Genomic DNA, 11,503 nt, shown 5'->3' with positions numbered 1-11,503 from the left:
GCTAGCCTTACTTAGCCCTTTCACTGTCTCCAGCCTTGGATAAACTCCACTTCAAGGCTAGATTTTATGTGCAAGCAAGGAACATAGTGGAATGAGTGAAAAAATAAAGCCCTAGGTTTTGACCTGTTGGCCTGGTTTCTGCATAGTGAAGGGTAAAGGGCAAAACAATTCATTAGCTTCCCCCTCACATACCTCCCAAGGCCAGTCCAATCTCTCACTCACTGACACAGGAATTACACCAGCCTTCAGTGATAGACACACACACTAGCCATTTCTGGGCCAAAGGGAGAAAGAAATACATTTTAAAGGCTTGACAGTTAAAAGTTCGGTACACCCTCCTACATTTGTCATTTGATGATTTTCTAGAAGGAAGTTACATTCAGCAAGTTCTCCTTTGGGAAAAAGGATCTGGTGTCAGAGCAAAGGACTCTATTCTGCCTTCAGAAAAACCCCGATCTACCTAAGTTTGTCCACAACTCTAGTTCCTTTACCGATTCCAGGAGCCTGGCTCCCTGGTCTCTGGGCCCTCTGGTCTCTACCTGTAGCCTCATTTACCTAAAATGGTATCCTGCTCCCTCTGAAACAGGACACTGATGACGTTGGCAGCAGTGAGTAGTAACTTCTGGTTGCACAGCTGCAGCAGCAAGAGTGTGTAATTTGCCTTAGTCCGGTGGGTGCTGCTCCCAAACCAGCACAATATCTCCCTCATCTTCTGCCCTATTGTACTATCCAGCATCTGGTTCATGAACTTCATGATGTCCCCCTCCTGCTTGCTGAGGTCGATCCGGGACCTGTTATAGATGAAATCCTTCCCCTGTGTGGTCTGAAGGATATTTTGAAAATAGTATAACAAATATAAGCTATCCAACTGTCCCAGAATGCTCACTAGAAACCTCCTTTGAGCTATCTCACTGACCCTTAGGAACCACTCTTTGGTGGAGAAGATCTTCCTAGCCAAGATGCATGTTTCACACCTCTGGCACACGGGCACAGATTCATTTCCCTTCTCACAGCGAAAATAGGGGAAAGTCTTGAGCCTTGATTCCATGTTGTCCATGATCTTGAGATGACCAGCTCATTTTATCCTTGCCCGTGGTCAGCCCCACCAAATAGCAGAGGGACAGGAGAAGCTGATAAATATCCCAAATGACGCTTTTCTATTATAAACATCTCCCAGAGGAAAAGCAAACCTCTGAGATGGATGGGAAGCTTAGCTCTCCCAGAAACTGCCAGTAGAAGTCCCAGGAAACTTGGTTTTACCGTAAATCTCCTAAACCTGGCGCTGCTTTTGTGGAGGCAGTTGCTGTATATTCTGAAAGAGCTGGTCATCTCATTTCTAGAACAAGAAGTGTTAGTCAAATTTAAATAATATATGGACCATTTTTAAAGGGAGAAAATATTGTGTAGCCTGTTGTTGAGCTTCATTTGGTATTGTTATTTAATGACTTTTAAATATTTGTGAATATAAAATTAGATGTAACTTCTTATGGTTGTAGCTGTTTGATTATAAGGTGGCTATCCCAATGATCATGAATATATTTACACTCATTTTCTTAACTCATCATCGAAGTAAAAACACAAGTGTTTAATATAAATTTAAGTTATTTAGCTGCTTGAGAACACTAACCAGAAACCTCTTTAGGGAAGCACTCCTTAGCGGAAAAATTTTCACTGGGACAAAGAGTGGACTTGGGGACTTCCACCCTCAACCACATGCCCACCCATGTGTCTAGGAGGCAACTTAGGAGGGAAAAGTGTGGGGTGTGGGCCAGACTCTTGGGTTTGGATCCCAGCCCACCTGCTTACTAGTTCTGTGAACACAGGTACATTGCTTCATCCTCTCCGCTTCAGTTTCCTCAACTGGGAAATTGAGACAACAGTTCCTACTTCATACTAGTAAAGTCCTTGTGAGGATTAAATGAGGTACCATACACAAAGCACTTAGGAGATTGTCTAGTACATAATTAGCCCCCAATAAATGCTAATTATTGTGCCCTTGTCACCATCATCATCATTATCATTGGGATCACTCTTCTGGCAGCCGGGCAATCAATGTTCACTAGGATGTTCATATGTGTGTATGTTCATACATTGAGATACATGTAAAGAAATAATGCGAGTGTGTGTGTAGTTTTTAAAATAAAAAATGACATGAAAATAACTTACTTATTTCATGAGATCTTTGTCTTTTAACTCTGGCTTATGATCCATTCAGGAGTGACGACATAAGGGTGCACATGGCGGTTAGAAATTTTTCAAAATAATTAATAAAGACGTACTGCTGCTAAGTTGGGAAAAATTACTGTACTAGACTATTGCCTAGCATAGCTACCCAGCTTGTCCCTGCAGCCAAAATGCCCTTGTAAATGTTGGCAGCCCAGAGAAGAGACTTGAAAGCACACTGAGACCATTCTGCTTCAGACAAGACGAGGTTCAAACACTGGTTCTGGTACTTCGGAACTACATGGTCTTGAGTAAGCTACCTGGATGAAGATGGCAGAGATGAAGGCAGGTAATAAAAATTATAGCTACCTTCTGGGATTAAAGCAAATGTGTGAGGCCAGTGTCACTGCTACTGTTATTGTTTTTATGGTTATTACTCTAGATTAAAGAGAAGATTTGTAATGACACAAGCACTTCCAGTGTAGAGACCAGGCAGTTAAAGATAGGCATTGGACATCATTCCCAGCGGTGGTTTGTAATGGCAGTCCCATACAAGGGTCGGGTGTGGGACAAGGATCAAGCTGGGAAGGACAGTGCTAGTAGCTCAGCCTCTTCTATCTGAAGAGATATTTGAAAGGCAAGAGCAGATTAGTATCTAATCTATCAGAAAGACCAGACAAAGGAGGGTATAGGAGGCAGGAGCCCCAAAGCAGAGGATTGGGTATATATTGTCCCCAGAAAGACTACAAACTAAAATTAAAAGTAGCTTGTTTTTGAAAATCCAAATTAAGATTTTAATCTGTGAGGCTGATATACATGAAGGAAGCAGTTTTACTAAGCCAACAGCCTTTACTCCATGCTCAGAGGCCCACTGTGGCCCCCTTGAGGGAAGTCAGAGAGACTAGATGGAATCCCAGAGGTGCGGCCTTAAACAAGTACCTCCAGCCTCGCTGAGGCCAGTTTCCTTCCTGTGAATGACACATGATCCTCCCTACCCTGCAGGGTGTAATGTGAGGATTGCATTCATCAAAGTAGGCCATCATGCTACTTCTGCTGCCTTTCCATTCCACTCACTACCCTACACACACATGTGCACACCTGGGTATGCACACAGCTTCTCACCTGGCTCAGGAGTCATTTGGGATCTGATGGTAGGGTTTAAAACAGGGGTCCTCAAACTACGGCCCGCGGGCCACATGCAAATACAAATATTGTATTTGTTCCCGTTTTGTTTTTTTACTTCAAAATAAGATATGTGCAGTGTGCATAGGAATTTGTTCATAGTTTTTTTTTTTTAACTATAGTCTGGCCCTCCAACGGTCTGAGGGACAGTGAACTGGCCCCCTGTTTAAAAAGTTTGAGGACCCCTGGTTTAAAAAGTGGCCTTGGTGAAGGGCAGGACAAGATGACCAGATGGGATAAGCCAAAGGGCTAATAGGCAACCTGGAAACTCAATGATTTCTCATGGTGGAGAAGTGGCTCGGAGATACCCAAAGAGGTGAGCAGGCAAACAGGTCTCAGCCAGAGTGAGACCCAGGTCAGGAAACATTTCTCCAAGGAAGGCTTTGGGCTGAGAAATCGGTATTTCTCAGATATCCAGGCTACCAGCACCCTGAAGACCAGTCCCCTAGCTTTCCTCTCTGCCCTCTACTGGTATATTCATTGTTTATGATTCTGACTAAGCCCTCCTGCCATCCAGCCCCAAATCTACACTTTCTCTCCCATCCTGCCACGTGGTTTAGAGAACCCGGCAGGTCCAGCTGCTTCTTCCTGCCTGGCTCTGTGCCTACCTAACACTGCACCTGAGGCTCTTCTGGTTCTCACCAAAGCTGCCTGCCTAGCCCTAACCGGTCTGGTTCAGTGGATAGAGCGTCGGCCTGCGGACTGAAGGGTCCCAGGTTCGATTCTGGTCAAGGGCATGTACCTTGGTTGTGGGCACATCCCCAGTAGGGGATGTGCAGGAGGCAGCTGATCGATGTTTCTCTCTCAATGATGTTTCTAACTCTCTATCCCTCTCCTTTCCTCTCTGTAAAAAATCAATAAAATATATTTTTTTAAAAAAAGCTGCCTGCCTCGGGTCAGCCAGTGGGAAGTCAGGAAAGGGCTCAGGCCCCAGAGTAGGGGAGTGTGGAATGAAGCCAGTCTGTGCTTCTGAGCAACTACATACCCCTGGATAACTCACTTTCTGCCCTCTGCCTGCTACCCTTTTCTAAAATGGAAATTATAATTCAACCTAGCTCACAGGCTGGTGTCAGGGTCAAATAAATGGACATATATAAAAGGCACTTTATAATGTAAGATGAACAATACAAGAAAAATACTAGTAGTTCGCCCCCGCCCCCCATCTCTGGAAGATTTGTTCCAAGACCCCCAGTGGATGCCTAAAACCTTGGGTAGTACTGAACCATGTATCCATTATGTATTTTCTTATAGGTACATAGCTATGATAAGGTTTAATTTATAAATTAGACACAGTGAGAGATTAACAACTAATGATAAAAGAGACCAATTATAACAATATACTGTAAAAAATGTATGTGTCTGTGGCCTCTCTCTCCAAAATTCGGATCACCAAGGTGGCTGCTAGGTCACTAACAGGCAGGGGGTGTATCCAGCGTGGAGATGCGGGACAAAAGGGTGATTCCATCCCAGGCAGGAAGGAGCAGGACAGTGTGAGATTTCATCTTCAAATTGATGCCAAGTATATAAATTATGAATTATTCATTTCTGAAATTTTCCATTTAATATTTTTGGACAATAGCTGACTCCAGGTAACTTTAAAAAGCAGCACCATGGCCCTAGCTGATTTGGCTCAGTGGTTAGAGGGTCAGCCTGAGGACTGAAGGATCTGGGGTTCGATTCTGGTCAAGGGCACCTAACTCGGTTGCCAGCTGGATCCCCAGCCCTGATTGTGGCGCATGCGGGAGGCAACCAATTGATGTTTCTCTCTCTGTCTTGCCCCGCTCGCTTCCACTGTCTCTAAAAATCAATGGAAAAAATATCCTGGGGTGAGGGTTAACAACAACAAAAGGCAGCACCATGGATAAGGGGCTCTACTGTATTGTTGTCATGAGGGAAAATGGGAAAACTGTCATGTTTGAACCATCACTTTCCCATCATGTGATGTTACACTTGATGACCAAGTTAAATGATAAAGTCTGTGTCCATGAGAAATCATTGAGTTTCCAGGTCGCCAATTTGCCCTTTGGCTGTGAAAGAAACAGATAGGAAATAAGGGCACTGGCTAGAAATGTTTTCTATCCAGAACAGGGAGAACCAAGAGAGCACAGAAAAGTTCCCAGCCTTGCTAAAAGCGCTGAATCCCCAAGAAGACAGTGTATCCTTGGGGTGGCCAATACTTTTTCCTGTTAGTACTAAAACTTGTGGGCACTTGCTATTGGTGCCTGGAGAGCAGACCAGAATGAAGAGAATGGAGGTAACCAGTGGCTCTCAAACCTAAACATGCATCAGCTTCCCTGCAGGCCTTAGGAAGGCAGTGCTGGGCCCCCTGGAGCTTCTGAGTCAGTACACCTAAGCTGAAGCCCAGACCTGGCATCACTAATAATTCTCAGCAGGTGCTGCTGCTGCTGAGGAAACCACACTTTGAGAACCACTGATATAAGCTATGTCTGTGTCTCAATACCTGTAAATATGACTTCACTTTAGAAATAAACATAATGTTTAACTCCTTCAAAAGGTATTATTGAGTGTCCTTGATTGAGTTACTTAACCTGTCTAAGCCACTAGTTTCTCACTTTCGTTCCATGAAATAGAGAAAGTATTATCTATCTCACAGGGCTGCAAAGATTAAATGAGATAAGAGATGGGAAATGGTATCTAAAAATGGTACTCCCAATGTTACAGCCCTTTCTTCTCATTAATCTTTAAAAAAAAATCTAAGCTTTTTGGAAGATACCTAAGGACCTCAGCAAAACTTCAGCACAGGGACATGTCAGCCAGAGGTAGGTTTGAAGAGAGAGGACCTGGAACCTCTGATGTGTCTGACCAGCTCAATACGCTATCATACATTCTTATTCGTATTTGAGGAGTTATCAGAGACGGTGAGGGCTTCTGGGTGGCAGTTGTTTAGTTATTTTTTTATCCAGGTCCTAAAATTCATGTCACAGTAGCTTTCATGGCTTCTTATGGGTTCTGGCTCTATGTTTATCACAGGATGTGTTGGTTAAGGCTACAAAAGTGACTATGAAAAGGGCCAGGTTTGTGCTCATTTCGGCAGCACTTGTACTAAAACAGGAATGATGCAGAGGAGATTGGCATGGCCCCTGTGCAAGGATGACATGCAAATTCTGGAAGCCTTCCATATTTTTGACATTGACAGCAGTATGGTGATTGCCAGAGGAAAATGAGTGGGGTTTGGGAGATAGAAAAGGGTAAATGGAGGATAAATGGTGACAAAAGAAGACTTGACTTGAAGTAGTGAACACACAATGCAATATACAGATGATGTTTTATAGAATTGTACACCTGAAACCTGTATAATTTTATTAACCAATGTCATACTAATAAATTAAATAACATTTATTTTAAAAAGTTTTTAAAAAGGGCCAGCTTTTAGATCTGGATGACTCTAGGAGACATGTGGGGATGCCAATGCTCCCATTTTATATATGGGTAAGCTGAGGCCTGAAATAGTTGAGACAGCCAAATACCACCAGTAGAATGCCTAAGCTGAAGTTCAATGATGAAAACTAGAGTGACAAATAATACATTTCACAGGACTTGGCAGTCTGGGGTGAAGCTGGAAGTTTACTTCTCTGAGAGAGGGCCCAGGAAACCCCAAAGTTACAGTAGCCAGTTTGAGGAGCAGGTCAAAAACAGCATAAATAGAATAAATGAGGAAGGAAAGAGAAAAAAGAAAGGATGGTAGAAGAGAAGATGGAGAAAAAAAGTAAGAAGAGTAATGTTCACCTGGCAAACCTTTCATCCAACTGGATACAGAGTTGGGGTCCTGGCCCTGGCTAGTACTAGCCATGGCTACTGAGATAAGCACAGAATTTATGTGATGAAAAGTAAAAGGAAAACTAAACTGAAGAATGGATGAGAACATATTGTCAAGTGGAAACACTGGTTGTTGAAGAGTAAGCAAACTTACTAACAAGCAGACCCCATACTTTTTGGGTTATTGTTCCACTCTATATTGATTTTACTGACAAATAGGACAAATGAGCTCATCACACAGAACCAATCATCCTAGTCTTCCTCCAGAGGGAGCTGGATAAGACAGACCAGGAGTCAGCCACTTGAGTGGACCCCTAAGGTAGTCCCCATTTCCCACCACACCTGCCACCTCACACAGGTTTCCCTGGGCCCTTCCAGCAGTGAGGGTCAGCGTGCCAGGGCAGAGCCAGCCACCAGGCACACAAAGCCAATCCCACTGCCTTACTATCACAGCATAAAGCCTGAGCATCCTGTGGGAAGGAGTCTGAGAGGCATGGATGGAACCGAAGAATAACAAGAGTTTTATGTCAACTTCTGGAGAGTACATTATAATTTGAAAAGGCTGTGAACACCCAATAGCAGCTTGGTAGATGCTTTAAAGATTTTTTTTTTAAATATGACACACACACACACACACACACACACACACACACACACCTCTTTTCAGGTTATCATCAGGGTCACTCTCTATGAAAGTCTTTAACTTAGGGTGAAAATTTGAACCTCAAATGACTGATCACTGCTATGTCAATCCTCAATCCTTGTTAGATGACCTGTTTTTCTTCTTTCTTTCCAGTACCTGGTCTTCTCCTTTCAGAGAGATGATGGAATTTTCTCAACAAGACTGTGGAGAAAACCAGAAATAGAGATAAGGACTAAGCATATTCCAGCAAAGTTCAGATGGCCAGTCACTCTGCCTGAGCCAGCCACAGTATGTGCCTGCATGTGGCTATCAGATACATCTGGTACAGTGAATGCCCTGCAAGGGCTCCTGCCTCACCACCATGTCTCATAACAGGTATGTAGTGAGGGGGAAGTCAGTGCTCAAATTGGAGGAAACTAGGAGAAGCTGGACATGTGCCCACTACTTTTTCTTGCATCTTCTATTTAAGGCTAATGGGGATGTATTGGTGGCCCCTGGAATGGGGCGGTTGGTATAGAAATGGGAAGCAATCAAGGAGTAGGTCAGTCAATGACACAATACAAAACTCAGTCACTGAAGATGGTCTGAGAAAATGTTACATTAGAAGGACATGGAAATCAGGAATTCATTTCAAATATTGCTTTATCTATAATTGTCTTAAATAGTAGATTCCTATTTAGCTCTTCACATATAAACACTTTTCGCTTTAATTTATACCAACTTTCTTATTGTCTTTTTCTAACATATTTTTCAATTTTATATTGTTGACAGTATTACAAATGTGCCTCATTCCCTGCCCTCCCCCATTTGCCCACCTCCACCCAGCTCCTGCTACCCCTCCCCTTGCCTCCACCACTCTGTTGTCTGTGTCTATAAGCTATGTATATATCTTTTTTGGCTACTCTCTTCACCTTCTTTTACCCAATTACCCCCACCCCACTCCCCTCTAATATCTGTCAGTCTATTCCATGTATCCATGCCTCTGGTTCTATTTTGTTCGCCAGTTTACTTTGTTTATTAGATCCCACATATAAGTGAGATCATGTGATACGTCTTTCTCTGACTGGCTTGTTTTGCTTAGCATATTACTCTCCAGGTCCAGCCATGCTGTCACAAAGGGTAAGAGTTTCTTCTTTTTTTATAGTGTGTAGTATTCTATTGTGTATATATACCACAGTTTTTTATCCACTCATCTACTGGTCAGCACTTGGGTTGTTTTTAGATCTTGGTTGTTATAAATAATTATGCTGTAAACATAGGGGTGCATATATTATTTCTGATTGCTCTTTCGGGATTCTTGGAGTATATTTTCAGAAGTGGAATCTCTAGGTCAGAAGCCAGTTCCATTTTTAAGTTTTTGAGGAAACTCCATACTGTTTTCCATAATGACTGCACCAGTCTGCATTCCCACCAATAGTGCACTAGGGTTCCCTTTTCTCCACAGCCTCACCAGCACTTGTTTGTTGATTTATTGATGGTAGCCATTCTGGCAGGTGTGGGCTGATATATTGTCATTTAATTTGCATCTCTTTGATGATTAGTGACATTAGCATTTTATCATGTCTACCGGCCAAAATCAACTTCTTGTGATCAAAAGACACAGCTAGTTATCTTCTAAGTTACCTTATCTTAGCAGCTAACACAGTGGATGTAATTAAATTGATTGGAAGACAGCCATTGCAAAAACATGCTGAATCAAGTTGAAGAGATAGGGGCTCTAAGATTGAGCAAGTATTCATATCTCATCATTTTATTCTGAGTCTTGGAAAAATGTGGGGATTTACTCAGAATTAATAAGCTATCCAGAAGAAAATGGCATATACCTTTGTATTTCAAAAAATCCAGTCAAGAAGGTTCAGCATCTAAATGCAATACTAACATCCTCTTGCAACCACATCAAAATTACAACTAAACTACAGAACAACCATCATTGAGAATCACCTGAAATATAGCTGAACAGAAATCTTATAACTGAGGATATAAAGAAGAAGCCATGTGGAGACTGGTAGGAGGGGACACAGATGTGGATAGGTGGGTCCTACTACCACATGTGACTGCTAAAATTCCAGAGGGATGTTTTAGTTGCACAGTCCTCTTTGAGGAGCAAGACATTCCAACCCCACACCAGGCCCCCAAGCCCAGGATTCCAGTGCCAAGTAGAGAAGTCTCCATAATTTCTGGCTATAAAAACCACAGGATTGTGGCTGAGTGACACAGAGGGCTTCTGGAGTCACAGATGTTTCTCTTAAAGGCCTGTGCGCAAATTTACTCAGACTCACTCACTCTGAGCTCCAGCACTGAGACAGAAGCTCGAAAGGGGCCAGGGACATATAGGGAGAACTGAATTGTCTGGCATTGGGGCAAGGGCTAGAAGGGCAGCTTTCTCCCAAACAGAAGTATTGGCAAAGGCCATTGTTTCTTTGCTGAGCTCTCACAGATCTGGCAGATGGGCACCATATCTGAGTCTCCATCAACCTGGCAAACACTGTTCCCCCACTCTGGTGATTCCCTGAGACCCTACCCCACTCAAGTTGCAGGAGAACCCAGTGCCTTTCCATGCAAGCTGCCTGTCTTAGCTCATGTTGTGGACTCCATAAAATCTCTCAAACAAGCAGCATTTGGCCTTGAAGTGCCCCAAACCACTTGCTAAGTGGCCCCAGGCCTAGCACTAGCAGCAACCAGCCTTGGTTCACAGCTCGGTCTCTCCTGGGCACCTCTAACCTCAGCACAAGTAGCAGCCATCTACAGATTGCTTTGTAGCTTATGCTGGATGGCCCCAGGCAAGACACAGGTGTCATATTACTTTGGCCTACATCTCCCAGGAGGCCCCAGAGCCAGTGCACCCAGTGAACAGCTCAGACCACACATAAACACTAACCAACCACCTCCACTAGCAACACACTCAAGGGAAGGACTTAGTGGGTATTGGAGCCTACTGAAGTGTCATGATTCTGCACAGTAGATCCTCTATGGTAGTTTCAGCCAGTCCTCACAGCCAATTTGCCAGAAAGTAAATACCTCCTATTAATGTACCAGCAGCAATCAACACTCAACTACAACAGGAGGGTGCACATAGCCCACATGGAGGGCACACCTGAAGCACCCAGCTCAGGTGACTGAGGGGGCTATGCCAATGGGACCTACAGAACACCTACTACATAAGGCCATTCTCTATTAAGTCTGGGAGACCTAGCAGATCTACCTAATATAGAGAAAAAAACACAGGGAGGGAGCCAAAATGAGGAGACAAAGAAACGTGTCCCAAATGAAAGAACAGACTAGCCCTGGCTTGTGTGGCTCAGTTGTTAGAGTGTCAGCCTATTCACCAAAGGGTCATGGGTTTGATTTCCAATCAAGGGTGTATACCTAGGTTGCAGGTTTGATCCCTGGCTCCAGTTGAAGCACACATGAGAGGCAACCAATTGATGTGTCTCTCTTACATCAATGTTTCCCTCTCTCTCCCTCTCCACCTCCCTCCCTCCCTTCCACTCTTTAAAAATCAATGGAGTATTAACTGGTTTGCTCATGGATAGAGCATCGGCCCATCGAAGGGTCCTAGTTTTGATTCTGATCAAGGGCACATACCTCAGTTGCAGGCTTGAACCCAGGTCATGGCACATGTTGAAGGCAACCATTTCATGTGTCTCTCTCACATCGATATTTCTCTCGCTGTGTCTCTTCCCTCCCCTTCCACTCTCTCTAAAAATCAATGGAAAAATATCCTCAGGTGAGGATTAA

General features: G+C 43.6%; 1 protein-coding gene and 1 non-coding gene across 16 annotated transcripts in view; one reads left to right on the top strand and one right to left on the bottom strand.

Annotated features, from left to right (window-relative positions):
- CDRT1 (CMT1A duplicated region transcript 1) overlaps positions 1-8,555 on the bottom strand; it is a 45,491-nt gene extending 36,936 nt beyond the window's left edge. For 3 of the 15 annotated variants that reach the window (XR_002831324.1, XM_023761137.1, XM_023761138.1), the window contains exons 1-2: positions 7,780-8,555; positions 556-1,336 (exon numbers count right to left, since the gene is read on the bottom strand). Coding sequence is in view for 11 of the 15 variants with exons in the window: in XM_023761137.1 (XP_023616905.1) it covers positions 556-1,057 (502 nt within the window). In the remaining 4 variants the exon portion in view is untranslated. Of the gene's footprint in view, positions 1-555; positions 1,337-2,166; positions 2,484-7,779 lie in introns of those variants that run through there. The other 12 variants (XM_023761124.1, XM_023761125.1, XM_023761126.1 and 9 more) reach the window with 8 other exon arrangements.
- LOC111827674 lies at positions 6,385-6,491 on the top strand. Its single transcript, XR_002831331.1, has one exon. It is a non-coding gene; the product is annotated as a U6 spliceosomal RNA (small nuclear RNA).
- Positions 8,556-11,503: the final 2,948 nt, after the last annotated feature.

The sequence above is a fragment of the Myotis lucifugus genome, unplaced genomic scaffold (genome assembly GCF_000147115.1).
Source record: "Myotis lucifugus unplaced genomic scaffold, Myoluc2.0 scaffold_199, whole genome shotgun sequence".
NCBI classification, from domain to species: domain Eukaryota; kingdom Metazoa; phylum Chordata; class Mammalia; order Chiroptera; family Vespertilionidae; genus Myotis; species Myotis lucifugus.
Note: the sequence above shows the minus strand (reverse complement) of the source record. Positions and strands in the feature narration are given on the sequence as shown.